This window comes from Ylistrum balloti, unplaced genomic scaffold (genome assembly GCF_031769215.1).
Source record: "Ylistrum balloti isolate Yb309-2 unplaced genomic scaffold, AGI_CSIRO_Ybal_v1 Utg369874, whole genome shotgun sequence".
Lineage (NCBI taxonomy): Eukaryota > Metazoa > Mollusca > Bivalvia > Pectinida > Pectinidae > Ylistrum > Ylistrum balloti.
The window spans coordinates 1,087,515-1,111,414 of NW_026782015.1; the positions used below are offsets into that span (position 1 = coordinate 1,087,515).

The 23,900-nt window shown below is 38.0% G+C and overlaps 1 protein-coding gene across 1 annotated transcript; it reads right to left on the reverse strand.

Annotated features, from left to right (window-relative positions):
• Positions 1 to 656: 656 nt before the first annotated feature.
• On the reverse strand, positions 657 to 23,291 carry LOC132546127 (uncharacterized). The gene is made up of 19 exons (XM_060209824.1): positions 22,977 to 23,291; positions 20,431 to 20,488; positions 19,045 to 19,156; positions 18,681 to 18,740; positions 14,215 to 14,341; positions 13,700 to 13,848; positions 12,732 to 12,764; positions 8,133 to 8,203; positions 7,529 to 7,742; positions 7,292 to 7,371; positions 5,388 to 7,066; positions 5,217 to 5,342; positions 4,149 to 4,183; positions 3,793 to 3,858; positions 2,947 to 3,072; positions 2,041 to 2,120; positions 1,776 to 1,903; positions 1,381 to 1,507; positions 657 to 895 (listed from the first exon to the last, which is right to left on the reverse strand). Exons 1-19 carry the CDS (start codon positions 23,289 to 23,291, stop codon positions 762 to 764), a joined length of 3,720 nt encoding a protein of 1,239 aa, XP_060065807.1. The 3' UTR covers positions 657 to 761.
• Positions 23,292 to 23,900: the final 609 nt, after the last annotated feature.

The following is a 23,900-nucleotide window of genomic DNA, read 5'->3' on the forward strand; positions in this document are numbered from 1 at the left end:
TTTGAGCAAATATTTTGAGATAAAATAAATTTGTGTAGACGGCCCCTAGTAATGGACAATTTTTGTCCCTGATTGTGTCCCACTTTTGGCCCTGTAAGATATCCTAAACATCTGTTAGGAATCTCTGACTTGTAGATGTTAATGTACCAAACAATTCATACAATATATCTGTATGTAAGGCACTGAGCACTAATACCACCTATAGTCACAATAGGATTCCACCAATGTCACTCAGTCACTTCCCCTGAAGAATGTTTGTAATCAAAAGTTATCTGTTTCAACTCACATACAATATCTGTCTGGTTATTACACAATCTACACCACTGTATGCAACAAAACTCTCTAAACTATGGTGAAATTTAACTATAATGCATCCTGCCACTGGTAACTCTGGTGAATTGTAACTATGTGGCTGTGAGCTGCTCCTTGCCACTGGTAACTCTGGTGAATTGTAACTATGTGGCTGTGAACTGCTTCCTTCCACTGGTAACTCTGGTGAATTGTAACTATGTGACTGCGAGCCGCTCTATGCCACTGGTAGCTGTGAAAAATTATAACTATGTGGCTGTGAGCTGTTTCCTGCCACTGGTAACTATGAAAAATCGTAACTATGTGGCTGTGAACTGCTCCCTGCCACTGGTAACTCTGGTGAATTGTAACTATGCTGCTGCAAGTTGCTCTCTGCCACTTGTAACTCTAGTGAATTGTAACTATGCTGCTCTGAACTGCTTCCTGCCACTGGTAACTCTGGTGAATTGTAACTATGCTGCTGCAAGTTGCTCTCTGCCACTGGTCACTGTGGCCAGGTTTGCCAAGTGATCATGATAGCCAGGAGTGACCATATCTGAACTTCTAATACACTCAGAAAGGGAACCACTAAAATCCAGCTTTTCTTCTGAAAAAAGGGGAGATAATCATTTATAGAAAAAAGATAATGGATTAGAAGATAAAGATATTTGTAGAGTACAAACACTGATGAGAAGACAAAATTGTTTAACAGTACAAACACAGATAAGAAGAAGAAATGTTTGTATTGTACAAACACATACGAGAAGACAAAATACTTGCACAGTACAAACACATGCGAGAAGACAAAAGATGAAATATTTGCACAGTACAAACACAGGTGAGAAGATGAAATATTTGCACAGTACAAACACAGATGTCAAGATGATTTGCACAGTAAAATCACTCATAAAAAGATGAAATATTTTAACGCACAATCTCAGGTGAGAAAATGAAACATTTGAACAGTAAAAACCCTTGTGAAAAGATTAATTATTTGTACAATCTAAACATAAGTGAGAAGAAAATCAGCAAACCCAGCTATATTCTTTATAATATCAGACCTTAACCCATCAAACACATTTGATATCATACCTTTTTCTATCCATCTGTCCTGGGCAATGAAAGTGAGAGCAGGTACGCAGTACTGGGCCACACCATACTCATTTGGGTCCTCATTAGAGTTCATAAGCCACAGGGGTGTCACAAGGTGTTCGTAGTGCTAAAACACAAGAAACAGGTCAAACCTGTATGTATAGCTATTGTATGTATAGTTACCTATGTCTATATAGTTACATGTATCGATAACCACATAGTTATGTGTATAAGTACTTATCTGTAGATTTAACTCTAACTACAGTTATCTGTATATATATTTACACATTGCATAGTTACCTGTATGTATAGTTACCTGTATGTATAGTTACTGTATGTATAGTTACCTGTATATATAGTTACCTGTATGTACAGTGACCAGTGCAGATAATTACCTGAGGATAACCAACATACTTGTCCAGCAGAAGCAGCTCATCTTGTGTGATTGGGTAGACACAACCCTCAACAGAGGAGTAAGGGTTAAACTCAATGTTTGCAAACCCTCCTGCCTCTAAGTCAGCACCTGTAGGTATCAGAACATAAACTTAAATGTCAAAACTAGGTCAGGGTCAACAGATATCTATTTCTCGTTTTAATTATACTTTTACAATCATGAAGAATGTGTTATGGTTGTCAGATGATATTAATTCTAATGGTCACCTTTTTTATTGAACACCAGCTGGAACCCAAACAGTAGACCCCAGTAACGTTGTGGCTCTCTCTTTATATAGGTGGTCAGTCTGTAACACAATAAAATCAAACATTATACACAGGGAACTCACAGTAAAGCTGCAATTTACAGCAAGGTACCAATTTACAGTGAGGTAACAATTTCCAGACAGGTTATAATTTACAGTCTGGTAACAAATTACAGCAAGGTAGCAATTTACAGCAGGATTATAATTTATAGTGAGGTAACAATTTATAGTGTGATAACAATTTACAACAAGGTTGCAAATTACAGCAGAGTTACAAATTACAGCAGGGTGACAAATTAAGTAGGGTAATAATTTACAGTGAGATACCATTCACAGAGTAAATTGAATTCCATACAGGACCACAGATTGTAGAGTTACCAATGTAGATGTAAATTAATACCTGTGAGAGGCAAGAAATTATTAAATGTGGACAAGAATTAAAGGATAACAGTGCTGGGTTTATTGCCTGATAACACCCAAGGATTCATAGTGTTTCCTCGTAGTAGCTGGTGGCTACCTCACCAAACAGCTTGCAGGAGGCCCATTGCATAACATCCAAAGCAACTGGGACAAGTGTCTTGTTTAAGAATAAAACCACATCAGCACATGGTTATTTGTGGTTTTAGAATGCCGAGATCAAGTCACACATCCCAGATCAAGTCTGATGCTTTAGATGCTTTAGCATGACCCAAAAGAAATAAACTAAACAGACCATGAGGTAGGTATATTACAAATCTCAGTATCCTATGTCTACATCACATAAATAATCATAGCTGAACTGGCACAAAATCAGCAGGTGATAAGTTTATTACTGATAACATATTAATTACTGACACTAAACATACACCTGATTATAACCAAACCTTACCTGGATAGGCTCATCTCAGTCCCATAGGCAAAGTAATACAGGTAGCCCTTAGGTGGTCTGGCATTGATCTCAAAACATACCGGGGCAAAAGGGGCTATAGGACCACTCCGTGGCTGTTTCTTCTTCCTATAGAAAAAATAGGAGGCTATTAATGAGGAGGTGTGTAGTATACAGGATGTAATCTAATGTAGTGATGATCTGATGTAGTGATGAAATAAACAGGATGTAATCTGATGTAGTGATGATATAAACAGGATGTAATCTGATGTAGTGATGATATAAACAGGATGTAATCTGATGTAGTGATGATATAAACAGGATGTAATCTGATGTAGTGATGATATAAACAGGATGCAATCTGATGTAGTGATGATATAAACAGGATGTAATCTGATGTAGTGATGATATAAACAGGATGTAATCTGATGTAGTGATGATATAAACAGGATGTAATCTGATGTAGTGATGATATAAACAGGATGTAATCTGATGTAGTGATGAAATAAACAGGATGTAATCTGATGTAGTGATGATATAAACAGGATGCAATCAGATGTAGTGATGATATAAACAGGATGTAATCTGATGTAGTGATGATATAAACAGGATGTAATCTGATGTAGTGATGATATAAACAGGATGTAATCTGATGTAGTGATGATATAAACAGGATGTAATCTGATGTAGTGATGATATAAACAGGATGTAATCTGATGTAGTGATGATATAAACAGAATGTAATCTGATGTAGTGATGATATAAACAGGATGTAATCTGATGTAGTGATGATATAGAGGATGTAATCTGATGTAATGAGGGATATTTAGTCACACAATTATTACTCACTTTTGTTTGTTCAATGTCTTCACCTCGGCTATGACCTTCAAGTCTTCCTTAGGAGGCAAAGGCTCACTACAACATTATATCAAGGTTTATCAGTTTATGTTGCCATAGAAAAAGGTGGACAGATGGAATTACAACATGTCTTAGGGACCAGTGCAATTAACACCTACGCCTTGGGTATGGTGGTATTGAACAAATTAAACATCAACAATTTATAGTGGTATTGAACATATAGACAACTGCACTTTGGGTGACACTGAACATATCTAACACCTACATTTTGGGTATGGGTGGTAACAAACACATTTAACACCTACACTTTGGGTATGGGTGATACTGAACACATTAAACACACTTACACTTTTGGTATTAAAGGCATTTCTGCATCTTGCTTCTGGAAAACAAAATGTAAGCATTATACAAAGTTTCCATTAATATCAGGATAATTAATTTGATGAAGAGATATTACACCAGAGATCCCAAAGGGATCTTGTCATCCATCATCACATCATCTTTAGTAGTTCTATGTAAGTTCTGTAGTTGTAGTTGTATGTGATTAATGACCATACATTACTTATGATAATAACACTCCTCTGGTAGAAGGCAGCCCTCCTAAAACTTGGATGATGGAAATTTATTACTGTCTGGGAGGGGCCAGTGACTACCTTATCATTCACTGATATCAAAATAGGCAAATATCAATGACTTCAAATGCCAAGTTATGACTCAGCAGGTGTATTAATAGAATGCACAGTAATTATTGTGATCAAAGTTGACATTCTTTTCTATAAGACAAGTTCTGGGCATTCCAGCAAGGTACTTTTATTGTCACTAAAGTCCAGTCATTCTTCACTACAAGGCAAGATTTCTGGTATACTTCAATGGCCTGTGTACATTATGTATCACTACCAGATTTTTAACCAATCGTATCACTCCATGTACCAATCATACCAGATTTATAACCAATCATATCACTACATGTATCAATTATACCAGATTTATAACCAATCGTATCACTACATGTACCAATCATACCAGATTTATAACCAATCGTATCACTACATGTACCAATCATACCAGATTTATAACCAATCGTATCACTAGATGTACCAATCATAACAGATTTATAACCAATCGTATCACTACATATACCAATCATACCAGATTTATAACCAATCGTATCACTACATGTACCAATCATACCAGATTTATAACCAATCGTATCACTACATGTACCAATCATACCAGATTTATAACCAATCGTATCACTACATGTACCAATCATACCAGATTTATAACCAATCGTATCACTACATGTACCAATCATACATGATTCATAAGCAATGTTTTCAGAATGTTTTACATTGTAACAAAATTGTTTGTCTAAAGATTGTTCCTGTAATATGTAACAGGAAATCAATACTAACCAGTTTCTCCTGATGTGTAAGCAGTTCATCACACACAATCTCCAGCAGTGCCTTAGTGTCCACGATTGTCCTGTCTTCGTCCACATCCTCCACCACTAGCTTTGTTTCCTGTGGCTCCGTCACCACCTCTTTTTGCTTTGGTCCAACTTGTGACCCCATCTCTGAATCAACCTGTGAGTGCAACTCCAATGGAGGCACGGTACTCTGTTCCGTCACACATGAATCCCCTGAACCAGACACTTCTTTTCCACCTGTTACACAGGAATCCTGCACCGGTGTCACTTTGTTTAGTCGTGACTGATCACTGACTTCACTATCACCTAAACTGAAGCCACTGTCCAGAGTAAGATTGGACGTGGCATGAGACAATCCGAGCACACTTTCACCTTTACCACTGTCCAGTGTGGACACAGACTGATAACTCCCTTTACGTTTTATAACGTTACTACTGACCGACTCCCTTCCAGACCTGCGTTGTTTGACCTTTGGCCTACGAGGAGTGGTCAATTTGTTGCTAATTTCCCCACAGTTCTCACTAGCCTCCATACACTTTCTTCTGTAGATATCTAGTAGTCCTGAGTAATCACCCCAACAGTCCTGCTGGTTGTCTGTCAACAGATCCTCCTCGGTCTGATTCAGTAAACCATGACCTGACTGGTCGACCTCCACAACTGTGCTGACGTCACTGTCATCCTCACTGCTGCTGTCCTGCAGTACATCCCATTGCTCCTCTGTGACACGTCTTTCCTGGATGTCTTCTTGAAGTGCCCTCAACTCTGCTTCAATGTCCTCAAACGTGAGCACTCGATCCTCCTGGATTCCTACATATAACTCATCACCATCCTCCTTTTCTACAAATATTGACTTGTGTTGTGGTTGGCTGTCTTCGAAAGAAACTTTTGCATTGGTGGAAGTTTTTGGCCTAGACGAAGTTTGCTGCCTCGTGGACAGGTTGGCAGAAGATGGCCTAACTAGTCGGTTACTCTTGTCGTGTTTCGATTGCTGTTTGTTCTTCTGATTTGTCATTAGTGAGTCTGGACCTTTTCGCTGCGGACTAGGTGACCTATGACCTTTTCTCTGAGGACTTGGTGACCTACTTCTACTAGTAGGACTCTCTGGACAGATCAGTGTATGAACCTGCCCTCCATGTCCCACCGCCTGCACCTGAAGGGTGGAAGCTGTCCTCGAATCTTTACCCCTTTCGTATCTAGAACACACTGCTTGCTTTACATTTGTTTTCTCTTTATTCACTGCTTTATCACTTTTCAAACTTTGTTGTTTTCCATGATTGTCACTCTTTGATGAAGAGGCTCGTTTGTTACTTTCTGTTGTATTTTGTCCTGCACTTCCAGCTGATATTAACCTGATTTCACCTTGACCTGACCTCAGACCTTTGTCCCCACTACTAGGTCCATTGTTGTTATCTGGGTCATCCTCCCTCTTGTCAGCATTACCAATGTCACTAGGTTTACAAGTTTCTCTCCCTGATCTCTCCTTCCTTCTGTTGACGGTGGGATCCTCAGCAAAGCGCACAGACTTACTGGCAGTGTGAGGCCTCGATTGTAACTGACCAGCAGTATGTGGTCTTGACTGACTATCAGCAGTAGGAGACTGACCAGACTGTCCACTAACAGCTGTTTGTGGTCTGGACAGGATTGGACTGTTGTGAGTTTTACTGTCTGTTTCGCTGTGTTTCTCGCGTGGATCTCCAGTTATGGCGTTTCTAGAACTATCCTGTAAATTCAGTTTATTGTGAAATTCTTCAGCTTGTATGTCATCAGGTATTTCAGGAATAGTTCTCCCAGTACTGATTTCTGTGGCAAACACTCGCGGGTCTGGTGACATGTTTCCTGATAATACATAAAATAAGTCGCATTTTATAACCAAGACAATTAAATACTTCAACAAGCATCTACTGCACAGAATTTTAAGAAAAAGCAATAAGTTTCTGAAGAGTAAAAACAATGTAATACAAAAACATTGGGTCACAGTTATAAACATAGCATTAGATTCTGAAGCATGTGATTGATACTAGGATTAAATACTAGATGCTTATCTTCCTTTAGTATCCTCACCTTGTTTGCGACGTTCAATGGATGCAGCACTGACAGGGGGCACCATCGGTACATCACGGTCAGTGGGTGTAGGGGTTGACCTGTAAACCAACAGTAACCATTAAACACATTGTACAGTTCTCAATATTACAGAAAGATCCCTGTCTAGCTAGTCAAAATATGTAAACTGGTTGCTAACTATAAAATCCATTTTCTACTTATCTATACTTTATTACAGTAAATGACCAGTATCATTACTTGTCTAGTCTGTCTGCCAGGTCAAGGTCGGAGAAGTCCACCTTCACATTGTTATCCCGATTTTCGTCCACACTAGATGCCTCTGATGTGCGATGGATACTCTCCACCGTATGTGGGCGCTCATAAAGGTATTCATGAATGTTAGGTATTTGTTGTACAATCTCCCGGCGACGGGCAAGTGTGCGATTAGGTGGTGCACCGTAACTCTTTGTCTCTGTAGAGAAAAGCAAACATGAAATAAAATTTAGTGTGAAAATTGTATACAAAATATTATTGTTTCATGATGGTAGAACAACTAGTTGTGTTGCCACAATGCCACAACACTTTTTGATAATAGAATCACATCCTGAGGCCACTTAACTACCACAAATGAGGCCACTAATTTGTCCCTATGCTATGACATTGTTTGGAAGTACTGGTCTAATGCTTGAAGTCACTTACCATTCAATAATGACACACTGCTATTTGATAGTGGGACCTCTACCTAAGGCCACTTACCTGCCACAATGCCACAACACTGTTTGAGAGAAGGATCTCTACCTAAGGCCACTTACCTGCCCCTAAGGCCACTTACCTGCCCCTAAGCCACAACTTTTCCACTTACCTGCCACAATGCCACGACACTGTTTGATAGTAGGACCACTGCCTAAGGCTACTGGCTTCAAAGGCTGCAATCTAATAAAGAAATAAGATCTATATCAACAAGACTGGAAGCAAAACTGAATAACAGGAGAAAGATCATTAAAAGGGGAAAAACTGAGGAAACAGTGATAATAAAAGAAAAATGACAAGAGAGGTAACAATGACAATAAAACAACAATGACAAGAGAGGTAACAATGACAATAAAACAACAATGACAAGAGAGGTAACAATGACAATAAAACAACAATGACAAGAGAGGTAACAATGACAATAAAACAACAATGACAAGAGAGGTAACAATGACAATAAAACAACAATGACAAGAGAGGTAACAATGACAATAAAACAACAATGACAAGAGAGGTAACAATGACAATAAAACAACAATGACAAGAGAGGTAACAGTAACAATAAAAGAACAATGACAAGAGAAGTAACAATGACAATAAAAGATGAGAGAGATAACAATGACAATAAAACAACAATGACAAGAGAGGTAACAATGACAATAAAACAACAATGACAAGAGAGGTAACAATGACAATAAAACAACAATGACAAGAGAGGTAACAATGACAATAAAACAACAATGACAAGAGAGGTAACAATGACAATAAAACAACAATGACAAGAGAGGTAACAATGACAATAAAACAACAATGACAAGAGAGGTAACAATGACAATAAAACAACAATGACAAGAGAGGTAACAGTAACAATAAAAGAACAATGACAAGAGAGGTAACAATGACAATAAAAGAACAATGACAAGAGAGATAACAATGACAATAAAACAACAATGACAAGAGAGGTAACAATGACAATAAAACAACAATGACAAGAGAGGTAACAATGACAATAAAACAACAATGACAAGAGAGGTAACAATGACAATAAAACAACAATGACAAGAGAGGTAACAATGACAATAAAACAACAATGACAAGAGAGGTAACAATGACAATAAAACAACAATGACAAGAGAGGTAACAGTAACAATAAAAGAACAATGACAAGAGAGGTAACAATGACAATAAAAGAACAATGACAAGAAAGGTAACAGTGACAATAAAACAACAATGACAAGAGAGGTAACAGTAACAATAAAAGAACAATGACAAGAGAGGTAACAATGACAATAAAAGAACAACGACAAGAGAGGTAACAATGACAATAACAGAACAATGACAAGAGAGGTAACAATGACAATAACAGAACAATGACAAGAGAGGTAACAATGACAATAACAGAACAATGACAAGAGAGATAACAATGACAATAAAAGAACAATGACAAGAGAGGTAACAATGACAATAACAGAACAATGACAAGAGAGGTAACAATGACAATAACAGAACAATGACAAGAGAGGTAACAATGACAATAAAAGAACAATGACAAGAGAGGTTACAGTGACAATAAAAGAACAATGACAAGAGAGGTAACAGTGACAATAAAAGAACAATGACAAGAGAGGTAACAATGACAATAAAAGAACAATGACAAGAGAGGTTACAGTGACAATAAAAGAACAATGACAAGAGAGGTTACAGTGACAATAATTGGACACTGACAAAAGGGGGTACCAGTGACAAAGGGAAGAGTGACAATAAAAAGGACACTGACATAACTGGTAACAGTGACAATAAAAAGGACACTGACATAACTGGTAACAGTGACAAAGGGAATAGTGACAATATAAAGGGAGGTGACAAGAAGGAAAGAGTACAACAGAGGGAACAATGACAACATAGGAGCAGTGACAACTGTGGGAACAGGTACAAAGAAAATAGTGACAACAGAAACTGTGACAACAGGTGAAAATTGAAAAATGGTGGAGCAGAAACAATGATAGGAACAATGACCACAGAAGAAACAATGACACAGAGAGTACAGGTACAATAGATGGAACAGTGACAACAGAGGAACAGGTACAATAGATGGATCAGTGACAACAGAGGGAATAGGTACAATAGATGGATCACTGACAACAGGAACAATGATAACAGAGGGAACATGTACAATAGATGGAACAGTGACAACAGAGGGAATATTTACAACAGAGGCAGCAGTAACAATAAAGGGAACAGTAATAACAGAGGTAACAATGACACAAAGGGAACAATGACACAAGAGGGAACAATCACACAAGAGGGAACAATCACACAAAGGGAACAATCACACAAAGGGAACAATCACACAAAAGGGAACAATGACACAAGAGGGAACAATGACACAAAGGGAACAATGACACAAAAGGGAACAATGACACAAAGGGAACAATGACACAAAGGGAACAATGACACAAGAGGGAACAATGGCACAAGAGGGAACAATGACACAAAGGGAACAATGACACAAGAGGGAACAATGACACAAGAGGGAAAAAGACACAAGGGGAAACAATGACACAATAGGGAACAATGACACAAGAGGGATTAATGACACAAAAGGGAACAATAACAGAGACTTACATTTAATAAGGACCATTTTACAGAAGGGAGCTGTGTAATGGAATACAAAACATTGCAGATTTTTAACTCAACAGCAGCATGTGTCAAATAGATTTTAGTTTCTCTATTTGTAATTTATTTCATTCACTATCAACAGGTGATATGGCTGGTGAGGTTTTATATAATTCAATGCTTTTCCATGGGATAATCAGATTTGTGACCAGTAATCCCCAAAATGAACTAAACAAACTGGTGCTGATCTTCTCAAAGCTTTTATATCATTTTGTCAAGGCTGGTGAGGTTTAAATATTTGTAACAGATTATAACTACTTAGATTTTAATCATTTATTTCAAACCTGAGGCCATGCTGCATGCAAGTACATAACTTGTTTAAATAAGTGATTCAGATCAGTGCATGCATGTTAGACACACCTGTGTTTGCTGTTATACATGTGATCATGCCAGGTACCTATAGGTCGTCAGTGTGTTCTAACTGTAACATGTATAACAATACAGAAAGAATGATAGAGAATGGCCAACAGGGGGGGGGGGATTGGTATGGAGAAATTGGAGAACAGGAGGGGACTGGGTATGAAGAGATTGGTGAACAGGATGGGACTGGGTATGGAGAGATTGGTGAACAGGGGGGAATGGGTATGGAGAGATTGGTAAACAGGAGGGGACTGGGTATGGAGAGATTGGCCAACAGGAGGGGACTGGGTATGGAGAGATTGGTGAACAGGAGGGGACTTGGTATGAAGAGATTGGTGAACAGGAGGGGACTCGGTATGGAGAGATTGGTGAACAGGGGGGAATGGGTATGGAGAGATTGGTGAACAGGAGGGGACTGGGTATGGAGAGATTGGCCAACAGGAGGGGACTCGGTATGGAGAGATTGGTGAACAGGAGGGGACTGGGTATGGAGAGATTGGCCAACAGGAGGGGACTCGGTATGGAGAGATTGGTGAACAGTAGAGGACTAGGTTGGGGTAGGTAGTGGGTGATGGTTAAAGGAAGGAAGATTGAGTAGGGAGAGATAGTAGAGGATAGTAAACTGGAAGGAGATTGGGTAGGGAGAAGTGTTAGAAGATGGTGAACAATAGGGACATTCAGTAGGGAGAAGAGTTATAGAGCATGGTGAACAGGGGGATTGGGTTGGGAGAAATGTAAGAGGATGGTGAACAGGAGGGAAATTGTTAAGGGAGAAAAGTAGTAGAGGATGGTAAACAGGAGGGAATCAGGGTAGGAAGACGATGCTGAACAGGAGGGGATTGAATAAGGAGAAAAGTGATAGAGGATGCTGAACAGGAGGGGATCGGGTATGGAGAGGATGGTTAACAGGAGGGATGGGATAGGGAGAGGTGGTGGAAAATGGTTAACAGGCGGAGAGGGTAGGGAGAGGATAGTTAACAGGAGAGGAAGAGGTAGGGGGAGCTAGTTGCAGATGGTTAACAGGAGAGGAAGAGGTAGGGGGGAGCTAGTTGCAGATGGTTAACAGGAGGGGATGGGGTAGGGGGAGGTGGTTGCGGATGGTTAACAGGAGGGAGATCAGGAAGAGAGAAAAGTAGTAGAGGATGGTGCACAGGAGGGTATTGGGTAACAAGAGGATGGGGTAGGGGGAGGTAGTGGAGGATGCTTAACAGGAGGGAAATTGGATAGGAAGAGGTGGTAGAGGATGGTAAACAGGAGGGGTTGGGGCAGGGGGAGGTAGTGGAGGATGCTTAACAGGAGGGAAATTGGATAGGAAGAGGTGGTAGAGGACGGTAAACAGGAGGGAGATTGGGAAAAGAGAACTGGTAGAGGATCATGGTGAACAGGAGGGAATATATGGATTGAAATAGGAATGAAGGAATGTAAGGACTGAAAGGGGGTCGGAGAATGTACTTTGTATATATATATATACTTTTTTTCTTCTTTTTCCCAATATGAAGACAAGATGCGAATGCAAATATAAGAAAAAGAATTTTCACAAAGTTTCAAAGGACAAAAACAGTAATATTTCACATAATAAGGGCAGTGTATTGTGTTTTGAACAGGAAGTGATTAATTTATCAGCAACAGTTGCACTGTGTTCTGTGACTAAAAATGAAGCATTTCAGAATGTTACCTGCTGGACTGCTCAGAGCTTGGACGTGAATGACTAGAAAGAGAATCACCACAAATATTCAAACAAAGAGGCCAGTTGGTCATTTAAAGTATTCATTAGGGTACTGAAATCTGTTTATTCAAACAAAATTTCAGTAGAAGTTATGTAATTAGATAAGGGCAAATTTCATCCCTGCTATCAAGACCAAAATGCCCACACCACAGCTATCCCTACTCTGACCCCTACATGTATCCTTACTCTGACCCCTACATGTATCCCTACTCTGACCCCTACATGTATCCCTACTCCAACCCCTACTTACATCCCTACCTCCATCCCCACCCTTTAAATGTATCCTTACTTTACCTGTTTCTGCATCCCAACTACTCCCTTGTATCCCTGCCTTTATCCACACCTCTCTATCTATCCCTACCCCTATCCCCGCACCTCCATGTATCTTTACCCATATCCCCACCATTTGTTGTATCCCTGCCTATATCACCACCGCTCCATGCATCCCTACCTGCATCCCTACCACTCCATATATCCCTACCTGTATCCCTACCACTCCATATATCCTTACCACTCCATATATCCCTACCACTCCTTGTATCCCCACCACTCCATATATCCCTACCTGTATCCCTACCACTCCATATATCCCTACCACTCCATATATCCCTACCTGCATCCCTACCACTCCATATATCCATACCTGCATCCCTACCACTCCATATATCCATACCTGTATCCCTACCACTCCATATATCCCTACCACTCCATGTATCCCTACCCATACCACCACCACTTCATATAACCCTACATGTGTTCCCACCACTGCTGTTCAGCTTCTTGATTTGGAGTCTTTTTAAGTTAAGAATACTTTGCACAATGGTCAGTATCCTATAGTAGAGAATATCTTGGTCAATGGTCAATGGTGAAGCTAAATGTAACTTATAAACAGCGAAACACAATAAAGTCACACTTACTTTCCCTTCAGCAACTTTCCTTGTTTCTTGTTTGAACTTTCATTGTTGTTCTTTGCCAGAACTTTTCCCATTTGGAAAGTGGCAAAGGTGGTTCTCTGTTTCATTTCGCCAGATGGTGTTTTACAACGTTCAGGTGTCCTTCCTTTCTCCTAAGAAGATAGGTAAACAAGTTTCAACCATAGCTGCTTAACTATAAATCTATTTCATCACTATTTCTCAAAATACTATAATTATTAGTTAATGGACTGTAACACCTGGAAGACATTTTGTAAATGATGTGTTGAGGTGTCCAATATGTAATTTAACTATAAAGCATCTTTGGTTTTCAGACTTAATGTGCAAAACTTTACGTAGAAATGCTGACACCTCGACTGCTGCCCTGTGGAAAATTAACAATATAGCCAGACTTTAGCAGGCCAGACAATAATACTACTTATTTAACCACAAGTTAAAGCTTATCTTTATTAATCACTCCTAGTTGTAACAGATACTTAACATAGATACAAAATACTTACAATATTTAAGTCATCCGTTGTGTAGTTGATTGAATGTTTAAATGGGTTCTTAATGCAGTGATTGATTTTCTTTGCTGAATCCTCTGGAGAGATAAATACAGATGACGCAGGAGTTATTCTACCATTCCTGAAACACAACCAACCAAACAGTTGTCAAAAATGCAAAAAATAAAACAGTTGTCATATAAGATAACCAACAAAACAGTTGTCAAAAATACAACCAACAAAACAGTTGTCAAAAATACAACCAACAAAACAGTTGTCAAAAATACAACCAACAAAACAGTTGTCAAAAATACAACCAACAAAACAGTTGTCAAAAATAAAACCAACAAAACAGTTGTCAAAAATACAACCAACAAAACAGTTGTCAAAAATACAACCAACAAAACACTTGTCAAAAATACAACCAACAAAACAGTTGTCAAAAATACAACCAACAAAACAGTTGTCATAAATACAACCAACAAAACAGTTGTCAAAAATACAACAAACAAAACAGTTGTCAAAAATACAACCGACCAAACACTTGTCAAAAATACAACCGACCAAACACTTGTCAAAAATACAACCAACAAAACACTTGTCAAAAATAAAACCAACAAAACAGTTGTCAAAAATACAACCGATCAAACAGTTGTCAAAAATACAACCGACCGAACACTTGTCAAAAATACAACCGACAAAACAGTTGTCAAAAATAAAACCAACAAAACAGTTGTCAAAAATACAACCAACCAAACAGTTGTCAAAAATACAACCGACCAAACACTTGTCAAAAATACAACCAACAAAACACTTGTCAAAATAAAACCAACAAAACAGTTGTCAAAAATACAACCAACAAAACAGTTGTCAAAAATACAACCAACCAAACAGTTGTCAAAAATACAACCAACAAAACAGTTATGTATAATCTTAGTTGATATATTCTGTAATTTACCATTCCTGAAACACAACCAACTAAACAGTTGTCATTTAACAGTTACTAATCTAAAACACATATGAAACAATAACTTAGTGATAATTTCTCATTTAGAAATTTTGTAACCCTGCCTATGAAGTAAATATTTATCTGTTAAATAAGCAGAATGATGTACTGTAATTGAAGTTGACAATCAAATCAAAAATTACTTTATTGGACAAATTCTGTAATTAAGGGGTTGCAAGCCATTGTCTTAATATGACTCATGTGTACACCAGTTTCATGATCATTGCTTAACTGACGGCAGAGTTATGCTCCAGACACAGAAGGACAGACAGAAAGACAGATGAACGAGCGGACGACAGACAAAGCAATGACTTTATATGCTCTGCCAGAAATTTTCAGGGAGCATAAAAAGAATATTTCAGTTGTTAGAAACAGCATTTTTACTAAAATTATATTCAATTTAAATACAGTAACTAATGAGTGGGAGTGAGTTTGCCTATTGGAGCATGACTAATATATTCTACGGCACATATCTTATATCTGGCATAGGATATCTGGATTTGAAGAAACTCATTTTGGCATAAAACCTTAGATCCTAGGACCAGGTCAAGGTCATCATTTCCCAGAATTTGAGAAATTCCAATTAATAGTACAGAAAGCATACCTGAAAGTGTTATTTTTTAAAATTGTTACTGTAGTCAATACTGTTACCTTGACAGAGATAATGTATCAGGGGCATTGAAATTCAAAATTTTGATAAAAACACCTGGCTCTGGTTGCTCAAAGGTTAGTTACAGTTAACTAGCGGTTATTGAAAAAAGGATGTTTAAACAGAAAATGCCAGAGCATTAAAGGCAAAAATAACTTCCTTTATATCAACCTGTTCTTAATTTTGTTTCATTCATATTGGGAAATTTTCACTAACAACTGGTTATCTCTAACTGGTCTTTAAACAATGGGGGCCTGTATCTCCTAAAAGACCTGAGGGACAGGGGACCGTAATGCTCAGGGCTCTGGGTGACAGGGGACCAAACACCTTAGGCTCTGGGTCACAGGGGACCCTGATGCTCAGGATGACAGAGGACCCTTCATCTCAGGCTCTGGGTCACAGGGGACCCTGATGCTCAGGATGACAGAGGACCCTTCATCTCAGGCTCTGGGTGACAGAGGACCCTACATCTCAGGCTCTGGGTGACAGAGGACACTACACCTCAGGCTCTGGGTGACAGGGGACCCTAATGCTCAGGATGACAGAGGACCCTACATCTCAGGCTCTGGGTGACAGAGGACACTACACCTCAGGCTCTGGGTCACAGGGGACCCTGATGCTCAGGATGACAGAGGACCCTACATCTCAGGCTCTGGGTGACAGAGGACACTACACCACAGGCTCTGGGTGACAGAGGACACTACACCACAGGCTCTGGGTGACAGAGGACACTACACCACAGGCTCTGGGTGAAAGAGGACACTACACCACAGGCTCTGGGTGACAGAGGACACTACACCACAGGTTCTGGGTGACAGAGGATCCTACAACTCAGGCTCTGGGTGACAGAGGACACTACACCACAGGTTCTGGGTGACAGAGGACATTACACCACAGGCTCTGGGTGACAGAGGATCCTACAACTCAGGCTCTGGGTGACAGGTGACCATTTGATTTCTAATTAAGGTTTTACTTTTCTCAAAGAACATTGAATGAATTTACAAAAACAACACTTTAGCTTTGCTCAGGAAATGCTTTTGATAAATTTGAACAATGTTGAGCCTCCATACTCTGAACTGCTATACATCAATAACAGTTTAGCTTCGCTTAAGGAACATTTCAGTAAACTTCAATCAATAGCAATTCAGTTTCCCTTAAGGAACATTCCAGCAAATTTGAAAATTTCTTTGTACTGCAGCGAAAGTTTCCTCCTAATGCTAGAAAGCTTTAGAATGTTACAATTTGTATATATAATGTACTATACTGTACATATAATAAAAAAGTCTGTAATGGGCTTGTGAAATAACTTGCTTGTTGCTGAAGTAGGTCTACCAACTGGAGAGACATAGAGTGATATAATGATTCCTACTGTGTAATGGTGCAGTTATTCTACAATCATCAATTCAGTGTTACTCTAGACATAACTAAAACTACATGCTAGTCGTTTGTCTAATAGAGAATGCTGTGTTAGTGTGAGTGGTACATAGTGATAGATATGACACAGGCAGTTGTGACTAGTGACATATAACATGGCTGTAAACTTACCGTCACAGGCTCAGAAACACAGAAAATTTGAAGTTGTTACATCAAAATATCTCAGATAGAAAAGTGTACTTTATTTAGAAAATTAAGGCATTGATATTCTAGTACACAAAGGTTTCTACTGACTAAAGTGTCCACACAACAGCAGCAAAGTACAGACTGGAACAGCACACAGAAGTTATTATAATGGAAAGGACAACAAAAGTCACTTTAATGAAGGGTACTACAGAAGTCATTATAATGAAGGGTAATACAGCAGTCATTGTAATGAAGGGTAATACAACAGTCATTGTAATGAAGGGTAATACATTAGTCATTATAATGAAGGGTAATACAGAAGTCATTATAATGAAGGGTAATAAAGAAGTCATTATAATGAAGGGTAATACAGAAGTCATTATAATGAAGGGTAATACAGAAGTCATTATAATGAAGGGTACTAAAGTAGTAATTATAATGAAGGGTAATACAGTTGTCATTATAATGAAGGGTGAAGGGAAATACAGCAGTCATTGTAATGAAGGGTAATACAACATTCATTGTAATGAAGGGTAATACAGCAGGTAATACAGAAGTCATTATAATGAAGGGTACTACTGAAGTCATTATAATGAAGGGTAATACAGTTGTCATTATAATGAAGGGTAATACAGTTGTCATTATAATGAAGGGTAATACAGAAGGCATTATAATGAAGGGTAATACAATAGTAATTATAATGAAGGGTACTACTGTAGTCATTATAATGAAGGGTAATACAGAAGTCATTATAATGAAGGGTAATACAGAAGTCATTACAATGAAGGGTAATACAGAAGTCATTATAATGAAGGGTAATACAGAAGTCATTATAATGAAGGGTACTACAGTAGTCATTATAATGAAGGTTACTACAGTAGTCATTATAATGAACGGTAATACAGTTGTCATTATATAATGAAGGGTAATACAGAAGTCATTATAATGAAGGGTAATACAGAAGTCATTATAATGAAGGGTACTACAGTTGTCATTTTAATGAAGGGTACTACAGTAGTCATTATAATGAAGGGTACTACAGTTGTCATTATAATGAATGGTACTACAGTTGTCAGTATAATGAATGGGATCAACAGCAGTCATTATAAATGAGGTGAATCAAGAATTATCAGTGCTGTTTTATCGAAGGTTTGTGTATTCTGATGTGAGCAGTATTTTATTATAACGACAGTTTTATCAGTTATACAGTAAAAGAGTGGTTGAGAAGAGCTGTTTACTACTTATATCTGAGTTAGTCCATCTCACCTCACTTTGCCTCCCCTCTTGCCAGGTGCTCTGTTAGGTATACCTACGTCCCCACTGGGTCTGTTTACACAACATCAACAGAGTAACACACACTTATTCTAATTCACTGTACAAGATCACAAAAACTGTTTCTTGCACTCTGTAGTGATGTTAGGGATGAAATGTATGGAAATCAAGACAGGTCAACCAAATTTAATGTTAACATACATGATGGGAAGTGTATTAACCCCATAGTTCGATCTATAAACTCAATATAGGACATAAAATTATTTCAAAATTATATGAAATACATATACTTAGTATAATGTACCAAGGCTAGCAGAACAACCCACCACTATAACCTTACAACAGCAATGAGACTTACCTCAGAAAGAAGGCTGGAGAGCCATACGGTGAACGGCCAGATAAGGAAGAACGATTTCCCGCACCAGGAGAGGATCTGATTTTACGACGAGTCTTGGAATTCCCAGAATTCACTGAAAAAAAAACAATCCATGTATCAGTAACAGGTGTGAACCATGGAATGGTGTATTTTCTGCCTGAACATTACAGAGCGTATTTCAGGAAAACTTTCACTTGACTGATATCTATAAGACTTGACATACAAAACAGTGTAATAGGAGGGAGTAGGGAAAAACCTCCTGCCACTTCTGGGGTTTGAACTAGTGACCATTTGGTCTCCTACCACTCAACTAAAGTCCCACAAGTCAAGGCTAGTAAGGCAGTCTGTATTCTCAACTTCTACACAATTCCCTCCTTCACAAAGTATTCCACCCTGCAGACAACAACAACAATGCAAGTTCGATATCTCTAAAGAAGCCTATCAATCTCCTACAGCTTCTACCTTTTGAGTGGTAAAAGGAGCCAGCTCTGTAATAGGAAGGAGTAATGAAAAATGGCACCCTGTACTGTCAACTTCTACAACAGCATTGAACGGGTAAAAAAATTGTTATCCTCAAGATTCAATTCAAAAACACTACTTCAGCTGATCTCTAAAGAGGTAGACCACACAGCTGCTGACACAGGCCTGACCTCCTGCACATCCCCATCTTCACTATAATCAACACAAACCTCTTGGTGCTGCAGACTTGGATCTTAATTCACCAGCGTGTTCCCCAGAACTTCTATGGACTGCAGACTTTGTCCTTGTTCTAACAGCTTGTTCCTCGATAATTCTGGGTGCCGCAGATTTAGTCCTTGCTCCAACAGCGTGTTCCCCGATACTTCTGGGAGCTGCAGATTTAGACCTTCTCTGACCAGTGTGTTCTTTAAGGAACACTTTGGCAAGCTGACTGAATGAAGGATCGTTTCTCCATTTTAAGATTTCAACGAGAAATTCGCTCCTTTTCTCGAGATCTTCATCATTCACTACTGACATGTTAATCGTACAACTCTAATTAACCTGGACCTTGGCATTATAAACTTAATTAAATCTGCCTAGACTCAAATATCACCGAAGATTGACAAACAGAGATTGGTTGTTGTCTATTGTAGCAACAGAGGGGCTACCTACAGGTTTTCAGTCTTTCTACAACAACACCACAACAGAGGGGCCACCTACAGGATATCTCCATACAATGTACTACTTCAGCAATGCTAAAAAACTTGTGTAATAGTGATCATGTTAGACAAAACAAACTTCAGTAATACAACAAGTCTGACTGTTTCCATGTTAAATACATTTTACACAATATTTCACGAATCTTATTTCATTTTTTAAAGTGCCCTCCCTGTAGACCCCTGTACTTACCTGTCTGGGATGCCTGTTTCTCGGGTGGCAGGTTATCCACACTTAAGAATGGTTCCATCTTTAGGTAAAGACAAAAGAAATCATTAACGCTGTGCTAATCTATCGGTAAATCTGGACACACATGAGTGAGCTTACGTACAAAGGCCCCCACAGACAGATAGGATCAGACGGGGAGACTTTGAATTCAACATTTAAATTTAAACAATAAGAACAATGTAAACATATGTGTATTGAAGATAGACAAGGACTATACAGGAATGTGCTAGAGATCTCTCCACAACACTATATAGGGACATCCTTAACAGATCTAAGTCTTTACCAGTCAAAATCACCTGTGATGCTTGCCTCTAAGATGTTTTATCTTCTCTATTCACCAGATATCCTGAGGATTCTATCACAAGCTGTAGTTGTTGACATTATAATTTCTCTTTGTGGACTAAAAGGAATTATTGATACAAGTATGTTACTTCTTATGAATCTGCATACACATTATAGTGTATTGTAGAGGTAACATTGTATAATGTATTGTAGAGGTAACACTGTATAACGTATTGTAGAGGTGGCACTGTATAATGTATTGTAGAGGTAACACAGTATAATGTATTGTAGAGGTAACACTGTATAGTGTATTGTAGAGGTAACACTGTATAGTGTATTGTAGAGGTAACACTGTATAATGTATTGTAGAGGTAACACTGTATAATGTATTGTAGAGGTAACACTGTATAATGTATTGTAGAGGTAACACTGTATATTGTATTGTAGAGGTAACACTGTATAGTGTATTGTAGAGGTAACACTGTATAATGTATTGTAGAGGTAACACTGTATAGTGTATTGTAGAGGTAACACCGTATAGTGTATTGTAGAGGTAACACTGTATAATGTATTGTAGAGGTAACACTGTATAATGTATTGTAGAGGTAACACTGTATAGTGTATTGTAGAGGTAACACTGTATAGTGTATTTTAGAGGTAACACTGTATAGTGTATTGTAGAGGTAACACTGTATAATGTATTGTAGAGGTAACACTGTATAATGTATTGTAGAGGTAACACCACCGTATGTATTGTAGAGGTAACACTGCATAATGTATTGTAGAGGTAACACTGTATAATGTATTGTAGAGGTAACACTGTATAATGTATTGTAGAGGTAACACTGCATAATGTATTGTAGAGGTAACACCGTATGTATTGTAGAGGTAACACTGTATAATGTATTGTAGAGGTAACACTGCATAATGTATTGTAGAGGTAACACTGTATAATGTATTGTAGAGGTAACACTGCATAATGTATTATAGAGGTAACACTGTATAATGTATTGAAGAGGTAACACTGTATAATGTATTGTAGAGGTAGCACTGTATAATGTATTGTAGAGGTAACACTGTATAATGTATTGTAGAGGTAACACCGTATGTATTGTAGAGGTAACACTGTATAATGTATTGTAGAGGTAACACTGTATAATGTATTGTAGAGGTAACACTGTATAATGTATTGTAGAGGTAAAACTGTATAATGTATTGTAGAGGTAATACTGTATAATGTATTGTAGAGGTAACACTGTATAATGTATTGTAGAGGTATAATGTATTGTAGAGGTAACACTGTATAATGTATTGTAGAGGTAACACTGTATAATGTATTATAGAGGTAACACTGTATAATGTATTGTAGAGGTAACACTGTATAATGTATTGTAGAGGTAGCACTGTATAATGTATTGTAGAGGTAACACTGTATAATGTATTGTAGAGGTAGCACTGTATAGTGTATTGTAGAGGTAACACTGTATAATGTATTGTAGAGGTAACACTGTATAATGTATTGTAGAGGTAATACTATAATGTATTGTAGAGGTAACACCGTATGTATTGTATAACACTGTATAATGTATTGTAGAGGTAACACTGTATAATGTATTGTAGAGGTAACACTGTATAATGTATGGTAGAGGTAACACTGTATAATGTATTGTAGAGGTAATACTGTATAATGTATTGTAGAGGTAACACTGTATAATGTATTGTAGAGGTAACACTGTATAATGTATTGTAGAGGTAACACTGTATAATGTATTGTAGAGGTAACACTGTATAATGTATTGTAGAGGTAACACTGTATAGTGTATTGTAGAGGTAATACTATAATGTATTGTAGAGGTAACACTGTATAATGTATCGTAGAGGTAATACTGTATAATGTATTGTAGAGGTAATACTGTATAATGTATTGTAGATGTTACACTGTATAATGTATTGTACAGAGATTACACTGTATAATATGTGGTACAGAGATTACACTGTACAATATGTGACACAGAGGTAACTTTGTATAATGTACCTTATGGTACAGAGATAACACTGTACAATATTGCAGTAATATCTTATTTAAGATGTTGTTTAAATGCTATGGCGGTGGCATTTTCGAATGAAAAAATACATGAAATACAAGCCAGCTGTTTACATGAAACTGTTTTCTATTAGATTATTTTGCAATTATGCACTTATCATGGTAATTGCCAAATTTTACCAACCTCGTGTGATTTAATAGGACGTCCTCTCGTTTTCACTGCTGAATGTTTCTTTATCCGAGATGAAGTGTTGCTGTTAAAACGACTACCCACTGTGTTTGACCTGTTCGATCTGCTGGTAGAGTGACCATTTATGACGGGTTCGTCATCAAGGGGGATGTCAACCTCCACAATCAAATCCGGGTCTTGTTCATACAACAGGTAGGAGTAGTCGTGGTTATTGGTATGTACTATAGGTTCCTGGCCACCGGGTTCAGTACCGTCTGTTTGGACACGGCCCGAGTGACCGGGCGACCCCTGTCCTTTCAAATCAGCCATGCCTAATCTGTCTGCTTGGACCTCAAGGATTATGACAATGGACGTAATTCAAAACTGAAAGTGTGCCAATAAGTTTAGAAATAAGTTGGACATGGATATGACGGATACGGTAGCAAAATATTCGTGCACTTCTCATGGTACATTATCCAGTCATACTGCAAGAACGTTGTCAACCATGTTGTTTACATGTTTTGCACTCTCGTTTTCAACTACATCCGCTTAGGAATGTAATTCAAATTTGGCACTATAAGCAGATAAAAAGGGGAAATGAACAACTAGTTTGAGAATGTACAGCTCAATATATTACTTCTCGTGTTATAAAACTATCATAAGCTACTAACAGTTGCATGACATAAACGAAAGTATCTTTCTCGTATCACTACGCAAGAAGGGAGATAACCCAATGAAAGCCAAAATGAGGTAGCGCACCATTAAGTTTTGAAATTGTGACAGTAAAAAACTTCACAAACTGTAAATGTTTTCCTGTCTTCTTTATCTAAATGTTTAAATGTGAAAGCAGATTATAATTATTCCTTAAGTTGACAGATGACACATGACTTATACTGCACACACAAAAAAACTGTTTATAAAAACCTTTTTTTTTTTTTT

Coding starts and splice junctions, on each gene's coding strand:
- LOC132546127 (XM_060209824.1), bottom strand. CDS start 23,291: ATGGCTGATTTGAAAGGACAGGGGTCGCCCGGTCACTCGGGCCGTGTC. Junction 8,204..12,731: donor AGCTCTGAGCAGTCCAGCAG/GTAACATTCTGA, acceptor TTTCTTTATTAG/ATTGCAGCCTTTGAAGCCAG. Junction 4,184..5,216: donor TTACACATCAGGAGAAACTG/GTTAGTATTGAT, acceptor TTTGTTTTCCAG/AAGCAAGATGCAGAAATGCC.